This window comes from Hydra vulgaris, chromosome 15 (assembly GCF_038396675.1).
Source record: "Hydra vulgaris chromosome 15, alternate assembly HydraT2T_AEP".
Classification (NCBI taxonomy): Eukaryota; Metazoa; Cnidaria; class Hydrozoa; order Anthoathecata; family Hydridae; genus Hydra; species Hydra vulgaris.
Genome location: NC_088934.1, coordinates 27,787,478 through 27,804,594, shown reverse-complemented (window position 1 = coordinate 27,804,594; position 17,117 = coordinate 27,787,478). Strand labels below are relative to the sequence as shown.

General features: G+C 27.2%; 2 protein-coding genes across 3 annotated transcripts; one reads left to right on the top strand and one right to left on the bottom strand.

Annotated features, from left to right (window-relative positions):
* Nucleotides 1–1,905: 1,905 nt before the first annotated feature.
* LOC100215590 (E3 ubiquitin-protein ligase XIAP-like) lies at nt 1,906–6,300 on the bottom strand. The gene is made up of 4 exons (XM_065820736.1): nt 5,886–6,300; nt 5,434–5,701; nt 4,657–4,863; nt 1,906–2,843 (listed from the first exon to the last, which is right to left on the bottom strand). Exons 1-4 carry the CDS (start codon nt 5,917–5,919, stop codon nt 1,979–1,981), a joined length of 1,374 nt encoding a protein of 457 aa, XP_065676808.1. The 5' UTR covers nt 5,920–6,300; the 3' UTR covers nt 1,906–1,978.
* Nucleotides 6,301–12,523: 6,223 nt separating this feature from the next.
* On the top strand, nt 12,524–16,883 carry LOC124807217 (uncharacterized). Of its 2 annotated transcripts, XM_065819057.1 has the most exons (10): nt 12,526–12,737; nt 12,927–14,235; nt 14,424–14,635; nt 14,757–14,996; nt 15,075–15,151; nt 15,241–15,446; nt 15,540–15,869; nt 15,996–16,151; nt 16,271–16,464; nt 16,587–16,883. In XM_065819057.1, exons 4-8 carry the CDS (start codon nt 14,842–14,844, stop codon nt 16,005–16,007), a joined length of 780 nt encoding a protein of 259 aa, XP_065675129.1. In that variant the 5' UTR covers nt 12,526–12,737; nt 12,927–14,235; nt 14,424–14,635; nt 14,757–14,841; the 3' UTR covers nt 16,008–16,151; nt 16,271–16,464; nt 16,587–16,883. The 2 variants fall into 2 exon arrangements, with proteins under 2 accessions (XP_065675128.1, XP_065675129.1); XM_065819056.1 differs by having other exon boundaries at nt 12,524–14,235.
* Nucleotides 16,884–17,117: the final 234 nt, after the last annotated feature.

Below are 17,117 nucleotides of genomic sequence, written 5' to 3'. Positions count from 1 at the left end.
CACACAGCATTGTTGGTGATTTGATTCTTGCGATAAAATTGGTAATTGTGTCTCCGTAGGATAGTTTCATTGAAAAGATTTTTTTGTTGTATACTTCAGAGTGAATTGATTTAACAGAAACTGATTTGATATGACCTGGAAGCTATGCTTGGTCGATATTATTTAAATATTTTGGATCAACAAAATTAAAAAGCATCTTTTTACCTGTTGAGCTGCAATTCAGCTCTAGTTCATTGCAGATATCTCTTGGCTTGGTTATCTTTTTAACTTCTTTATTTTTCTTATTCATGCGTTAAAAAAAATTTATCTTAACATTGTTTGTCGAAGCTATTAATGATATATTATTTTGATTTTGCTGATGACATTAGTGCTTTCATCATTTCAGTCATTTGTGCTTGCAAACGCATTTGTAGTTGTTGAGGTTGTTTTTTTTTATTTAAGTGTTAATTTCTGTTGTAGGAGTTATCATGTTCTCTAATAATTTTATTTTTCACTCTTTATGTTTATACAAATAAGTTTCGTACTTTGTTCGTTAAGGTAGCTATTAATAAAATATAATATTTGGAAAATAATTTTGTTTTAAATATTGTTTATTTTATTTTAATTTCAACTAAAATAATTGTTTCAATCCTATTTATAGCGCCATATATAATAACTCAAAGTACAACATACTTCTATTTCATCTACAACAAGTTTAAATTATGCCTGGCGCACAAAGCGTTTTTTTTTTTTCGCAGACCTCTGTAACTAACACTTATGACATTTGCTTCGTCGTACTCATTCTTTAATTGCTTCGTCGTACCCATTGTCCAATTGCTCTTTATTTCATTCAAAATAGGTCAAACATTTTTTTTTTATTCCCTTTCCAGTGAAATCTGCTTAACCAAAAAAACCAAAAAAGTTTTTTTAATTTTAAACCTTTAAAATCATAATCTATAGTTCCTAGTAATAGAAATACTCTAATAGAATACGCACAACGAAAATGGAGCACATCTTTTGCTCCATTTTCATTATACCATTGCTCCATTTTCATTATATCATTATTTCCATTTATTCTATACTTGGGTAGTATAGAATAAATGAAAATAATATTAGCAATAAATAAATTCACTTGTTAAATTTTAATAAGGTATTACCATGTACTTTGAATTAGTTCCGTCTGAATTTCTAGACTTGAATATTTGACTGATGCTATACTGATATTATCATATTTAGCCAATTTTTCAATCTTTGATATAAATATGCCGAATAATCATCTTTGATATTTTCTAAGCAGCCACTAAATAAAGCATTAGTTTTTGCTAATTTAAAGTATTATTGAATAAACGCTTCAGAACTTTTTTTGTAAAGGTTTATTTTGAAGAACACGCTGCTCTGCGTTGTCTCCAATCTTATTTTCTAGTAAAATTTTATACCCTATTAACGCTTTAGTAAGAAAATGATTCTAACGTAGAGGGCATTTTTAAAGCACGTACGCAGTTAAACCACTGAATTATGACCCTCTCCTTCCTTTTTTGCTCCTTTACATAAACCATATTAGTCTATTCATTCATATTGTTTCAAAATTGGTTCTGATGGTCCAACAGCTCTTAAAATTAACACAATGTGTCCTTTGCGACCCGTAATCATTACCTTTGTTTGTGACTATGTTTAGTTGCTTTATTCTATCATTAAATTGCAACCCAATTGATTAAAAGAAATTATATTTAAAAATATAATATATACAATATTGATATTTTATTTTAATTTTGGACGATTGACGAAAATTAAATGGAACATAGTTAGATTCCTTTCTAACTATGTTCCACTTAGCTTTCACAATTTTTTAAAATATGCTCATTTTAATAACTTAATTTTTAATAATTTTTTTTAATACTTCAAAAGTATAAATAACAACTAGTGAACTTAATTTTGAAAGCAATATTTATACATTTATAATATTTTTTTTTACATTACCTACAATAAAAAAATGTAAATCTCAACTCAGATATGTTTTCAATGTACTAACAATAGGAGACCTGCACATTGGACAAAGAGCTTGACCTTTTGCACATGAACCACATGCAATTAGGTGTGCACACGGTAAAAATATCATTTCTTTATTGTTGTCCATACATATTACACAAGATAAATCTATAGAATGAGATGAATTCTGTATTGATTTTAAATCGCTTTCTGAATAAGCTTTACGCCCTGTGTTTAACAGATTTTCATTTTCGAATGAGGAAGAATTGAATAGTGTTGAGTCTGCAGAGAGATTTCTTAAAAAATTTGCATTTTGAATAGGACTTTTATTGCACTCCTCAAAGGAACCAACAACTCGGTTTGAAAAAAAACTTGTTCCAGAATATGTAGTTTTTGAATTATTTGAGTTAAAAAAATTTATAACAAGTGGGCAAGCTGGTGAATGCCGCCTATGTTCACCCCAGGCAGTGTCACCAATTTCAAAGTCTTTTAAACTAACTAAACATTTATAACAAATTACTTCATCATTCCTACCCAAGTAATAGAATCCAGCCTTAACTAAAGAATCAGCCGATACTGGAGAGTTTCTAGGATAACTAAAAAATGTTTTTAGCCGAGTGTGCTCATTGGAGTAGTCAATAAGTATTGCTGGTTTTGTCCATTCAGTTTTATAAGAAGGAAATCTTTCTAATAAATTAGAATTTGTCAATTGTATTTCTTTTTCATTTGGATTAACTAAATCACAATAATCAACTTCTAAAGTACTTATTTCTTTACCATCATTTGGTATTTGGATATGCTCAACATTTTTATGATCTTCTTCAACAAAATTATCTTTATTTTGTACACGTTCTATAAATGAGCAACTTGACTCAACACTAAAAACAAAAATAGAAAAAAACGTTACTCTCAAGACAACTAAATATCAACTCAGTGGAAAATCAGATAGTAACTAGCTAGCTAGCAATAGATAAATTTGTACAAAAATAGCCATTTGACTAAAATAATTTTTAACATAACTTGGTTTCTAGTTAGCAATACTTTGAAGTGATAAAGGTATTTGTAACTATATGAACCAATTTCGGTAAGTTATTAAAAGTTATTATTAATGGCTTTAAAGTTGCATTATGTTCAATTAATTTTTTTTGCAAGGGAAATGAGTTAGTCCAGCAATAATAATAAGAATAATAATCGCTAATAGTAACAAAATAACACCTCATAAATAAAATTTTGGACAAAATTTAAAAATCAATATTTTAAGAAATAATAAGTTTTATTTAATATTTCAACTGTTATGTTAGTATACGTAGTTTATAAATATATTAAAATAATTATTTCAAATACCATATTTAGCAATATTACAAAGTTTTTTTGAAAGATGTTTTATTTGAGTAAGGAAAATTTCTTTATTCATCTTTGAATAACAATAGCTAATTCTTGCTTCAAGCTCTTCCAAATTCTCAGCTCTCCAATTATTCTCGTACACTAGCTATTTTAAATCACCCCAAAAGTTTTCAACTGGTCTTGCTTCTGGAGCGTTAGTTGGGTTTATATCTTTGGGTACAACTTTGATTTTTTTCAATTTTAAAAAGTTGATGACCGACTTTACCTAATGTGATCGAGCTAGATCAGGCCAGAAGATAAACTCATTGTCTTTTTATAATATTCTGATACTAGAGGAAGTAAAGTTTTTTCTAATATCTCTTTATAAGTGTACTAGTTAATTGCGTGCTTGCTGTGATGAATATAAAGAGGGCTTATTCCACGGGGGCTGATGCAGCAAGAAACTAAGAGCTTGTCCTTGTACTTTTTACGCAAATTTATCTTACTTGGTCAGAACATTGAGAAGGATCAGCGGCATAAAACCTATCATTACCAGCTAATGTGCTATTGTTTAAGGTAAAATAGCTTTCATCATCCATAACAAAATCCAAGTTTTTATAATTTTCGTACAATTTACGACATTTAGGATGCATAGCTTTCTTCTGCTGATGGCTACGATCTGGACAATTTGATTTTTTGAAAGTTCGAATGTTAGTCATTGTTTTTAATACTTGGGAAATTCGAGTTTGACTACAGTTAAAAACTTGAGCAACTTTCTTTTGGGAGCACCTTGACTTATTTCTCAAAAAATGCAGCAACCTTTGGAATATTTTCTTTATTAGCTACCTTAGCGATTCGAACACTTCCAACTTTTCTTTTTAGAGATCCATTCTCCAATTTTACAATTTTATCGTAAGCAGTTGATCTGGGTAAACCCCATTCCTTAAACTGCTTAGCAACAAATGTTTTACCTTATTCTCGATTTTTTTGGAAAAAAATGTCCATAATTTTTTCGAGGTCCTTTACTTTGACCATTTTATTTTCAATATTAAAATAATATTTTTAACTTAATTAAATTAAATTTAAATAGATTATAAAATCCTCTTTCAAATAAGTATAAAGGTTTTTTGCGTGCATGAAATAAATTACATAATAAATGCAATTAAAATTTGTCTGAAATTTTATTTATAGGGTGTTAGTAGTGTAGTAGTAGCTAATAATAATACTATTAGCTAGCAATAGTAGCTAGTAACTACCATTATCTTTAATCATAGACTTGTTAGCTAGTAGTTTATTTCTCATCTTTTTCCACTGAGAAGTTCAAGTCATTATATAAATTTGAAATAGTAAACAAACACTAAAAAATACCGATGTTTCACATTAGGATCTTGCTCAGCACTTTCCCACGAATCTACCATAAAACCACAACAAAAGCAGATCATCATTTTTTTGCTATAATCATAGTATATTCCTGATTTGGCTAATTTTTCTGGTGATGGCCAGTGTTTATGAGGTGAACACATTCCAAAAGACTGAAAGCGTTTATCCTCAGATTTCATACTTGGATTGTAAAGCCTATTAAAATTATTCTCTTTTATTAATATCATTGATAAAAAATTGCTTGAAACTTATGGTTTTTAGTTTTACAACGCTGTTTCAGTTTCCTATGCAATATTTTTTGGCTGATTATTTCAAAGTAATAAAAACATAGACCTAAAAGAAGCCAAAAATCAAGCTACTGTATTATTACTTTTATATATTTTTATTTATTTTTTATATTATTTATTGTATTATTGCATTTAATACTGTAAAATTTTGATAAATTATCTGTGAATTGTACATGTATTAAATAAGAGTTTTAGTTGTGGGTCAAGTGACAGAATATAAAAATTAAAAAAATATTTAAATGTTTTAGATATATGCTTTTATGTAATTATTATTCATCATAATAATAATAATATTATACCAGTCATCAAAAATATTTTGCAAGAAACCAAAACATGCCCACGCATTTTACAAAAATTTATAAGGAAAAAATAATATTACAATAAACTTTTAATAAAATAACTTTTGATAATAATAATATAAACAATTATTTTGTTATTTTATAATAAAAGTATATAAAAAACAAAAATACTAATTTACTTATCATCATTTTGTATATTAACAAGTTTTTTTTTGGATTGCTGAGTTATAAAAGGACAATTTGAATTAACATCCTTATGACGTTGAAATGGATCATGGTCCTCTAACCAACCAGAAAGTTCTATTTTGCATTCAAAACAATACACTAAATCATTTTTTCCTGTGAAAACTAATCCTGCTTCAGCTAAATATTTTATAAACTGTGGGGCTGACTTAGGCCATATATTTATTGCATATGTATTTAAACGATGAACATATTTGGAGTAATCTAAAGAAAATATTTCAATGTTAGTTATAGACAATTTGCAATTTAATATTAATTAGATTTAACATTACTATACTTTTATCAAAAGAGGTCATTAAATAATTTGAAATAAACGTCTTTTGATTGCATAAAACATTATAACATTAACATTTTCTTATGAAAATTTGAATAAGAAAAACTTTCTTACCGATTGGCGATGAGGCCGACGTTAACTTTTCCATTGTCTCACCATTAAGTGCCACACTATAGTTTAAAACGGTCCTATAGTTTTTTTCTCAGTTTCGATTACCCAACAGAATTAAAACACTATCTTATAAAATGAAAGTTACTCATTTTTATAAGACAGTGTTTCAAAAAAGCATAAGGTAATGAATGTAATTAATAAAATACTTAAAAATTCGAAAATTAAGTCAAGTAAACAAAAATAATGAAAGTACAGTTACAAAATAATTGAAGTGTTTCAAAAAAGATGTAAGCTCATTTTATCGTTATTATAAATGTTTGGGCGGAGAACTCAGTCGGTTAGTGTGTAAAGCAAAAATATCTAATTCTGGCAATTTTTGCGCAACCGGTGTCACACATTAAATCATTAAACGTATAATAAATAACTAGATGTCTAACTCCGGGTTTTTTTATTAACTGCAAGTGAAACGGATTTTTTTGTTTACTATTTTTATCGGCCATTATTCTATTGGACAGAAACAGTAAACATCGCATAAAATAAGTAGTAAATTCCAAACGTCATTTGCTTTACCTTGCTGAAGCTTTTATTAAATTAGCTATTTCTTTTGATAGATTCATAATAAAAATGATAAAATTTTGTGCTGCATTTGGATATTCTAGCATATATATAAAAAACGAAACGAAATCTTTCAATAAATTTCCTCTAAAAAAACTTTGAATTATGTTAAATATGAATTGTGGCTTTGAAATGTGAAATTTTTCTTACATTCAAACATACTTGTATATGTATTGATCATTTTTTAGAATCAGATTACAGTTACAGTGCCCCAGATAATAAAATATTGCATGTGTCATCATAAACCCGATTTAAAATAAATACTGTGCCATCAATTTTTGTATTTTCTTCAAATATGCAAAAGACAAAAAGAAACTTTTAACAATAAGAATACCAACAATAATAAAAATAAAGTTTGATTTTTATCCTGCTATAAATAAACCCTGCAAAGAAAATGATTTATCACATTTTCAGCTAGAAAGCACTTTTGGTAATACTGACCGAACCAACTAATCTCCAATACTATCTATAAGATCTGCATCACCAGCAAACAAAATTATAAAGAAAAGAAAATATTTTTACGAGACATGGTTTTCCTTTTAAAAAACAAATTAATTTACAACTGATGCTGCAACTATTTTAAGCAAAAAATTTTCTGAACTCTTTTATAAAATCATTATATATATATATATATATATATATATATATATATATATATATATATATATATATATATATATATATATATATATATATATATATATATATATATATATATATATATATATATATATATACTTTTCTTTCTCTATAAAAGTTGCTTATGGGGACACTTTTTTTGATAAAAAAACGATGCTTACGGGGACAAAAAAATAACAAGAATAAAAAAAATGTCCCCGATAATGCTTGTGTCCTCGTGTTCGTTTTTTTGTAAAATATGTCCCCATAAGTGATACTATAGGTGTGTGTGTGTGTGTGTGTGTGTATATATATATATATATATATATATATATATATATATATATATATATATATATATTGTGTGTGTGTGTTGTTACGTATTAATTAAAAACTAATTCTTAAATTAGTTTACAATTAATACGTAACTGCTGTCATTAGTTTAACCTAATTTCGGCATGTTTTCTACCTATTGCACAATCTAACATCATGTGCAATCATGTCCGCTTTCTCTATGCTATCTTTCTAACACGATTACTTCTATCTTTTGCTCTAAGATAACTTCGTTCTTCCAAAACTCACTTTACTCTCGGCCGTAAAGCTGTTATGACGCTCCTTCTTGGGGGGCTGAACATGTCTTTGCGTGCCTTGGTATGGTGGTCTCTGTATGGCAACTAGCCGGAGGAGAATAAACCACAATACCTATATATATATATATATATATATATATATATATATATATATATATATATATATACAAATATAAAACCCTCGGAATTAGGGTCGGCATTCGGCAATGCCGACCTAACTGCCAACAAAAAATTGTTTGAGGTCGGCAAAAAGTTGCCGACTTCGTCTCTATGTTTTATAGTATTACATTTGCATCAAATTTTTTTTGCCGACTTGATGCCGACCTCTAAAAGATTGAGGTCGGCAAATTATTGCCGACCTTATTTTTGCTAATTCCAAGGGTTGATATATATATATATATATATATATATATATATATATATATATATATATATATATATATATATATATATATATATATATATATATAACTTGTTTTATATATGCTTTACCTCTTCATTTTTATAAGACACGCGCATAAAAATTTTTTTTAACCAATGTTGGGTCTTAACGCTACCATTTTATTGTCAAAAAGGACATCATTTTCAAATTGTGAAAAATTTTTACAAATTTCTTTTCAACAAATTATTAATTTATTAAATAAAACACGTGAACTTTTGTTCTTGTATTATCATAAACAATTCTGAAATAAAAATTCTGAAAAAAACAACCTTTATTTAAATGGCTGTGGTTGGGGGATCAAATGCTGCCACCCTGGTTGCTATGGGCACGTATGGTAAATTATTAAATTTACTAATATTTATAAACAGTTTAAATATTAGTAAAATTAATAATTTACCATACGTAAATTAAATTTACTTTTTTTTTTAAAAAAACAAAACAAAATAATGTCAACATAATATATTCATACAAAAATATATTTTCCTTTCTCCATATAAAGGCTAGGGTAAAACACCCAGTGTTCACCATTTGACCTAGTCGTCGCAACTTGATCTTTAAATGAATCTCGTTCCTCGAATTTAAAATTTAGGATTGTCAAATTTTTGTCAGTTATAGAACAATGATCGCTTAATATGTGGCAAAAGTTTGACGATCCAAACTTTAAAACTAAAGACAAGGATTCATTTAAAGATCAAGTGGCGAAGACAGGTAGCATGTCAAACACTGGGTGTTGTACCTTATATAAAAGTTCTTAAAATTTTTTTCAAAGCTTTCTGTGGGTTTTTAATTTTAAAAATTATTCGTATAATGGACAAATATTTGAATTACAAGTTGTCCAATAACACCCATATATTTTAAATAGAAAATGTTTTTTTATTTAAATATTTAATTTAAATATTTTTTTTTATGTATAAAAATATATTTGAATATCATGTACTTGAATACTCAAATTGAAGGCTTTTCTTTAAGTTCATTCAAATGACTTCACAAGCAGAGTATATGCAAAAGTATAGAAAAATTATTAAAGATGTAAATAGTTGCTTTGAATTGGAATCTCCTGAGTTATCAGACTCTTCAACTATTATGACCATATTTTCTGAAATATCAGCTGAATCATAACACCTTTCCAATGCAAGTTTATGCAATTTTGTTGATATATCAGAAAATAGCAATGGGTTTTAGCTAAATTGATCTAGTTTAATGGGTTGTTAATGTCATACTGACACGTTCATCGTGTAATGGATTAATAACCTTGTTGAAAAAACATGGATGCCAGCTGCCTAAAGATAGTCGTTCTTTATTGCAAACTCCTTCAACTATACAAATTCAGGAATGATGTGGTGGAAAATGCATATATTTTGGCCTTACAAAAGGTTTACAGTCTGATATAAGTCTAGGCACTTACAGCGATGTATTCAATCTGCAAATAAATGTTGACGGTATACCGTTTTATAGATGTTTTAAAAAACAATTTTGGCCAATTCCCTCTACTGTTAATCAAGGTTCAACTACGATTGTTGCCTTATATCAAGGAGATAGTAAGCCAAACTCTGTTAACGAATTTTTAAAAAGATTTCATTGAAGAATTTAAATTACACAGTTATTTTGCACTTAGTTGTTTGTGATCCTCCAACAAGAGCTTTTCTGAAAAATAATGTAGGTCATAACTATGGGTGTTGTGATTAACCATTTTGAGAAATTTTTGATTAACGATTAATTGGTTGAAAAAAAACGATTAATCGAATAATTTATGAAAAATAAAAATAAAGTTTCTTTTTAATTACACAATAAATAGTACTATTTTAGTTTTTTTTAATATAAATTAATTTTGTTTCAAAGTAATAAAACATTCCACTGTAATAAGAATGGTTATAATATTATAATGGTTAAAAGAGGCAAAGAATTTTAATTTATATAGTTATTGAAAACATAATAAGTTTCATGACTAATTCGTAATACATAAGCGAAAAACGTTTCAGAGGTTCAAATATAAGTTTCAGAGGTTCAAATATAACGTTTCATATAAATGTTTCAGAGGTTCAAATATAAGTCATTTATTTCATGTCCATTTTGTTTCTGTAAAAGATATGAGCAAAGAAAGCATAACAAATCAATAGTTTCATCATTTAAAAATATTCTCAATTTAGTTACAAAAAGCCCTGCCGCACTAAAACATCTGTCAGCTTCGACCGACGATGGTGGAATAGTTAACAAAGTATTGTACATTTGTTCAAATAAATGACTTCCATTTCTTTTGTTAATTTTTTCAAAAATGCTTATTTCTTTTTTAAAAGATGAAACGTTATTTTGAAAATTTATTACTGTTGAAACACTGGTGTTTTTCTTTGACAAAATGCGATTCAATTCTTCTTTTCTTGTTACGTTTTCAGCACATTCATATGTAGCCTCATCTTCTCGATTTAAACTATTTTCAGTAACATTCTCATCAATGAGAAATAAACTATGAACGATTTCTTTAATTGTTAGAGCAATTCCATTTCTTGTTGATTGTTTCAATATTGCATTTTTTTGAGTAAGTGCTTTTAGGTAAGTGTTGGGATCATATAAATATTCTAACAAGCCTTCTACATTAATAATTCTACGTTCAAATGTTCTTTTACTTACTGCTTCATAGAATTTCATACCAGTCTCACTTGATTGAGTTTTCAATTTAGAAAGTAAAAACTCAAATATTTTTAAAGCATCAATTATATTGCAATCTCGCCTTCCCAATCCAATGAACTTACCTAAATGATTTCTAATGATTCTACAATTTCCTCAGCCTGCTTAATTTCACAATTTTTTGGATATAAATTAATAACTGACAAATTTGTTAGTACTAATTTTATTATTTCTTTCAACTCCAAGAACCGTTTTAACATTGCCAACATTGAGTTCCAGCGTGTACGTACATCAATTATCATCACTTTTTCCTTTCTCAGTTTTTCTTGAGACTCTCTTTGCAGAAAATCGTTTTTTACAGGTAATTTTCTAAAAAAACGAGTAATTTTTCTAATTTTATTTATTACTGATGAAAAATCTTGAACAAATTCGATTTCATAAATGGCAGAAGCTACTTTAAGCCAACTTTGCCCTTCGCTTTTTTCAAAACCTTTCTCATCACCATCACATTTGTCACTTAAAGGATTATCAAGTTTTGTTTCAAAATATTCGTCATCAGGTTCTACTAAATTTGTATGATTAGCATATAAAACATCTACCACAGCTAAATGTATGCCATGACTATGACAAATTTGATGATAAATACCCATCACTCGTCCCATTTTTTTCATTACAGACGATCCATCTGTTATTACAGCGAATATGTGGTTTTTGAGCTGCAAACCAAAGTCGTCTATTTTTTTAATAACAATCTCAACTGCCTTGGTGCTGGCATTGTGTCTTTTACTCTTATCATACCAATGCTATTCACAATTCCGTTTTTCATACGGATATTCATACACATATAATGTCATTTTTTTTTGGAACTCGTCTAATGATAATAAAATTCTCTCATCATCTTCTATTCTCTTTTTTAAATTACTTTTTAATTTTTTTCTAATCTAGTCAACATACTCAAATGTAATACTTTTAATTCCTTGCTTTTTTAATAGCATTTTTAAATCTTGAGCTTTCCATCCTTTCATAATTTCTTCACTATTCACTAAAGTTGAAAACGATATTTTATCTAAAGGTGTTAACTTTGCAAGAATTAACCCAGGACAAGAATTTTGCTTTTGAAAATTGGATGAAACTATCTTTTGAAAATTACTTTGTGCAACTAGTGAGTTTCATAGATAGAGTTGAACGTGGTGAGAATTGGCGGTGTTTCAAACTTATAAAAATAAAAAATACGTCAGGATGATTTTTTTTGTTTAAACTTCTGTTAAGCTTTTAAAAAGTTTTATTGAGTTGTTTTTATTACAATTTATATTCACAATGTTTTATATATGTTAAGCTAGTTAATTTTTATATAACTTGTTTATATAATTTATTTGGACATGTCCTTTTACAATTTTAAATGCATAAATGTATAATCAGATGTTTTCTTATTCCTTTTACAGATTCCTACGAAGATTGCAATAATTACGATGTAACAACAGCAGCTGTAGAAGAAGACAATGATATTCAGCGGATAATAAAAAAGCGCAAATGTAAAGACTATGCAACTTTTTTTGAAGGATTTTTTAAATTGTTTCCATTATGTTATTTTAATATCTTTGGCAGTTATTTATTATAAGTTATGATAATTCTTTAATTTTGTATTCCATTTTTTTACATTCCTTTTTTTTATTATTTAAAATAATATTACCGGTTTACCTGTTTAGTTCACGGCAGTTTCAAATTGATACTTATTGGAACTTTATTCTGAGCATGCGCAGTCAACACTTGTAAAACTAGAGAAAATTTTAGGTTATTTCAATTATTTCTTTCTGAAGCTCAGCTACTCCAACTTGATTTTATTTATGTTTGATATTTCAAAATTTTTCTTAACCGAAGCGATTTAATTCAGAGATAACTGTTAAAACCTTGTTTTATAAATTTTGGTGTTGCAAATAGGATTTTCAAGGAAAACTTTTAAATTAAACGGTAAAAAATTGTTCTTAAAATTTCATATTTTTTAAGCATCTATGTTATAATAAAACGAATTTTCTGTATCTGAAAGTAAGTATTTTTATTTTCATCAGTTTATTGTACTTCCTTTAAACTTAATTGTAGAGACCGATTTTTTTTTTTTAGGGCTAATTTTTAATTTATCTTACACAATGTTATATTTAGATATTTTATAAACATGGACCATTTAACCAAGTTAAGTCTCATTTGCAGAATATGTGGAGAATATATAAGGAAAGACTCAGTTGATGTGTGTAAATATTCTGAAAGAATCGAAAATTCATTTTATATAAACATCAACATTGATAATAAAAATGTTCATCCACAAAAAATGTGCAGGAAGTGCTATATCATTATGAGGAACATTGAAAAAGGTTCTAGCACCAGTGTTAAAGTAGTTGAATGGCCATTACCATGTGCAGACAAATGTTCCTGTTTCTCTAAAGATTCTGGTAGGAAAGTTAAAAAATGTAAACCTGGTCGGCCATGTATAATAGAAAGAAATTAGAAAAGATGGACCAGGCCAATCATTAATAGCTTAATTGCTAGTATACCAGAACAAACTTTGCGTTTAAATGCAATTGATATTGATCCTGTATCAAATCCCCATTTAGACTTATGTATATGCAATTTGTGCAACAACATTATGTATAAGCCACTAATACTAAAAGAGTGTCATCATTCTTTTTGCTCAGTGTGTATATTTAAGGAGATTGAAGGAAAGCTGGAAACAGAAACAAAATGCTTTATTTGTAATCAACACATTCCATTATTTACAATTGTAAATTCTGTTAATGTAACACAGTTGATAGAGCGCATTATTTTAGGTTGCAATAAGCAATGTAAATTAAAATTTGCGGTTAAAGACAATGAGCTTAAAAAATTGCACGAAGAAATTTGTATTGGTGATCAATTATTACTGACTCCAATTAGCAAAAAAATAATGTTGGACTTGATACAACTCTAGCTGATGTATTTTTATTAAAAGACAATGATGTTATACCACGGATTGTTGAAGATGCTGCATTACATGTAATAAAGCAAAAGCTAGTTATCTCTGAATCAAACTTTATTGCATTTCCTTCCGGAGGACGTATTTTTAATATATAGCAAAATAAAATAAACTGTATTATGTTTTGTTGTAATTAATAAAATATAATTTGATTTCACTTTTCTTTCTAGCCTTTGTACTTTACTTCCAACTTGATGGCATACAAAGAGGGCTCAGATGTTAGTAAAAGGACAATTAAAAAAAGACATCAAGCTGTTTTAAATTCTTTAATGTGACCTCTGGTATGCCCAGCACAACAAAAATTCAGTAAACCTCTGCTATTTTAAATTCATTCGAAGTAAAAGATCAAGTTAAAATATTGAAGATGTCAGACATACCTTTATCAGTTATAAGTGCTGAAGAAATGATAAGTATGAAAGCTCATATGGGAATTACATATTCAAACATGAAGATACTTGCAAGGTAAATTAACTTCATATATATATATATATATATATATATATATATATATATATATATATATATATATATATATATATATATATATATATATATTATTTTTATATATACAAACTTTGAATTTGACCAAATCAAACTAAAATGAAAGAGTGAATAAATAAAAATAAAAAATGTTTAAAATTTTATTATAGATGGCTTAAAACCAAAGATATAAAATGTGCATCAAACAAAAAGCAATGAAAAGTAGCTAAATCCTGGTCTGGAGAGGATTGGGTAGTTTGTAATGCTCTGTTTAACTTTCTTTTAAAAGACTCCAGTGATTTATTTGAAGTTAAAAATGCTCCTTGGGATACATTAAAGATCTTCCATCACATATAATAAACAAACTCAATCTTCTAAAAAAGTAAAGATAGTATTTTACATAAATGTGTGTCTGTATAAAAATGTTGTCATTGTATATGCTTTTTTATTAAAAGTTTATTTATTTTCTAAAATTATTTTAAATTCAATTACAAATTAAATAGGAAAAATTTGCTACAGCATTCCAATATAAAAAATGACAAAATTCACATTAAAATTGGTGGTGATTATGGTGGTGGATCCTTTAAGATGTGTTATCAAATTGTGTATGTTGATAAGCCTAATGCCAGAAGAAACACAAATGTATTTAGTATTTTTGAAGCAAAAGAATACAAACCTAACCTTATTGTGGGTCTTTCAATGTTTACACAACAAATTAATCAATTGCAGTCACTGTGTTGGAAGTAGGTTTTATTTTATCAAATTGTTTAATGTATTTGGATAAATAGATTTTAATCTACTTTAATAAAAATTATTTTTAGTGAGAAAAAAATTAGAGTATTTATCTTTGGTGATTACAAGTTCTTATGTTCAGCATATGGAATTACTGGTGCAAATGGTATAAATCCAAATAATAAAATTGTGCAACAAACAAATCATATTTAGTGGCTTTTTAAACGCTATGTATAAAATATATTATCATATTAGGTCGACATACTTGCTTGTTTTGTCATATAACTCGTGCAGAGATGAAAAAGCCATATGCTCAACAAATAAGTAATTGTTCCAGTCGCACGCTGGAAACGCTTGATGCAGATTTGCAAAAATTCATTCACAAAGGTCAAATACCAAGGTTTGCAAAGTATTGTAACAATGTCATTGATTCACCACTTTTCAATATTCCTTTAACACAAGTATTTTTATAATATATTACATTTTTATAGTATATTAATTTTTTACTTATTTATATCATTTTAATATTGTTTTTATTGATTTAATGAATCTAGGTTGGCATTCCATCGTTGCATATCTCATTAGGAATTTATCTTAAATTTTTTAATATGCTGGAAGATGGCTGTCATCTCATAGATATAAAAATTGCAGCTAAAATGTGTTTAAAAAATAAAACTGTAAATGACAAAAGTTTTGATGAGTATATTGAAGTTCAGTTGAAAATATATGAACAAGAAAAAATTATTTCTGAATATTGTGAAAAAATAAAGCTAATTCATGAAGCAATGGCAACACAAGTTCTACGTTCTCCTGAAAATAAAGAATATCTCAATGAAATTTTTCAGCCCAGAGTAATTCATTTTATGGAGAAGAAAAATGCTAAGGTATAATAAGTTAATATTTGAAATAATAAAATAAAATATTCTATAGTTTTATGTGAATGAAACATTTATCAATGTAATAGCAAATGCTTCTGTGTGTGTGTTTATGTAGTGCTGTTTTTTATATAGCTTATTGAATAAGAAGAGTTAAAAACTAAAACATTTGAAAAATCGCATGGACCACTTGTGAAAAACCTTGATGAAGTTCTATGTGGTCTTAATGTTCAAAGACAAGCTTACTACGGAAAATGCTTTATCGGGAATCATGTTCATAAAATGTTAAAGGTTTTTCCATACATATTTTTGCATACTTGTAAATATAAATTGTATAAATATTTTTGTAAATATATAACGTATAGAAGTACTAATTCTGTAAATTACAAAATTTATTTTTCATCTATTAGTTAAACAGTGTCCTACATCTTTGCAATTCGATACCTAAGATAGTAACAGATCTTGGATTTATTGATACAGATGTACATAACGAGGCAAAGATCTTAAGTGAGAAATTTGTAAATTTGTTCTCCAAATACGGTACATGCTTACAACTTTATGAATTCAAGTGAAATAATTAATAATAATCCATTATTAGAATTAGGTAAAAATACATATTTATAAACTGTTTGTATTAAGTTACTTGTATTAAATTTCCTCTTGCTTGCATAATTATTCTTACTTAGTTTTTCACGTTTTTTAATTTAATTTTTTTTTTGGAATCAGAAGGAGCCATTGGAGAATTAATGAGTTACTTTCGTAAAACATGGCCCAATGAGTCCATTACGCCAAAAATGCATTTATTAGAAAACCATTGTGTTGATTTCATTAGAAATTGGGGTTTAGGTCTTGATATTTATGGAGAGCAAGGCTTAGAAAGCATGCATGCTGAATTCAACAGTATGAACAGCACCTTCTGCCATATGAAAGGAAAACAAAGACTACAAAGTATTCTGTCCAATCATTACATCAAAAACTCCCCAGAAGCTTTGGAAATTCGTCCAACTACTCAAGAAAGAAAAACTTATAAAAGAAAAGCCTTGTGATGTTTCATAGATAATTGTATATACGATAGTAATTGCATAACGACTTAATTTTAATGTTTATTGTTAAAAATATGTGTGTGTATATATAAATATATATATATATATATATATATATATATATATATATATATATATATATTATATATATATATATATATATATATATATATATATATATATATATATATATATATATATATATATATATATT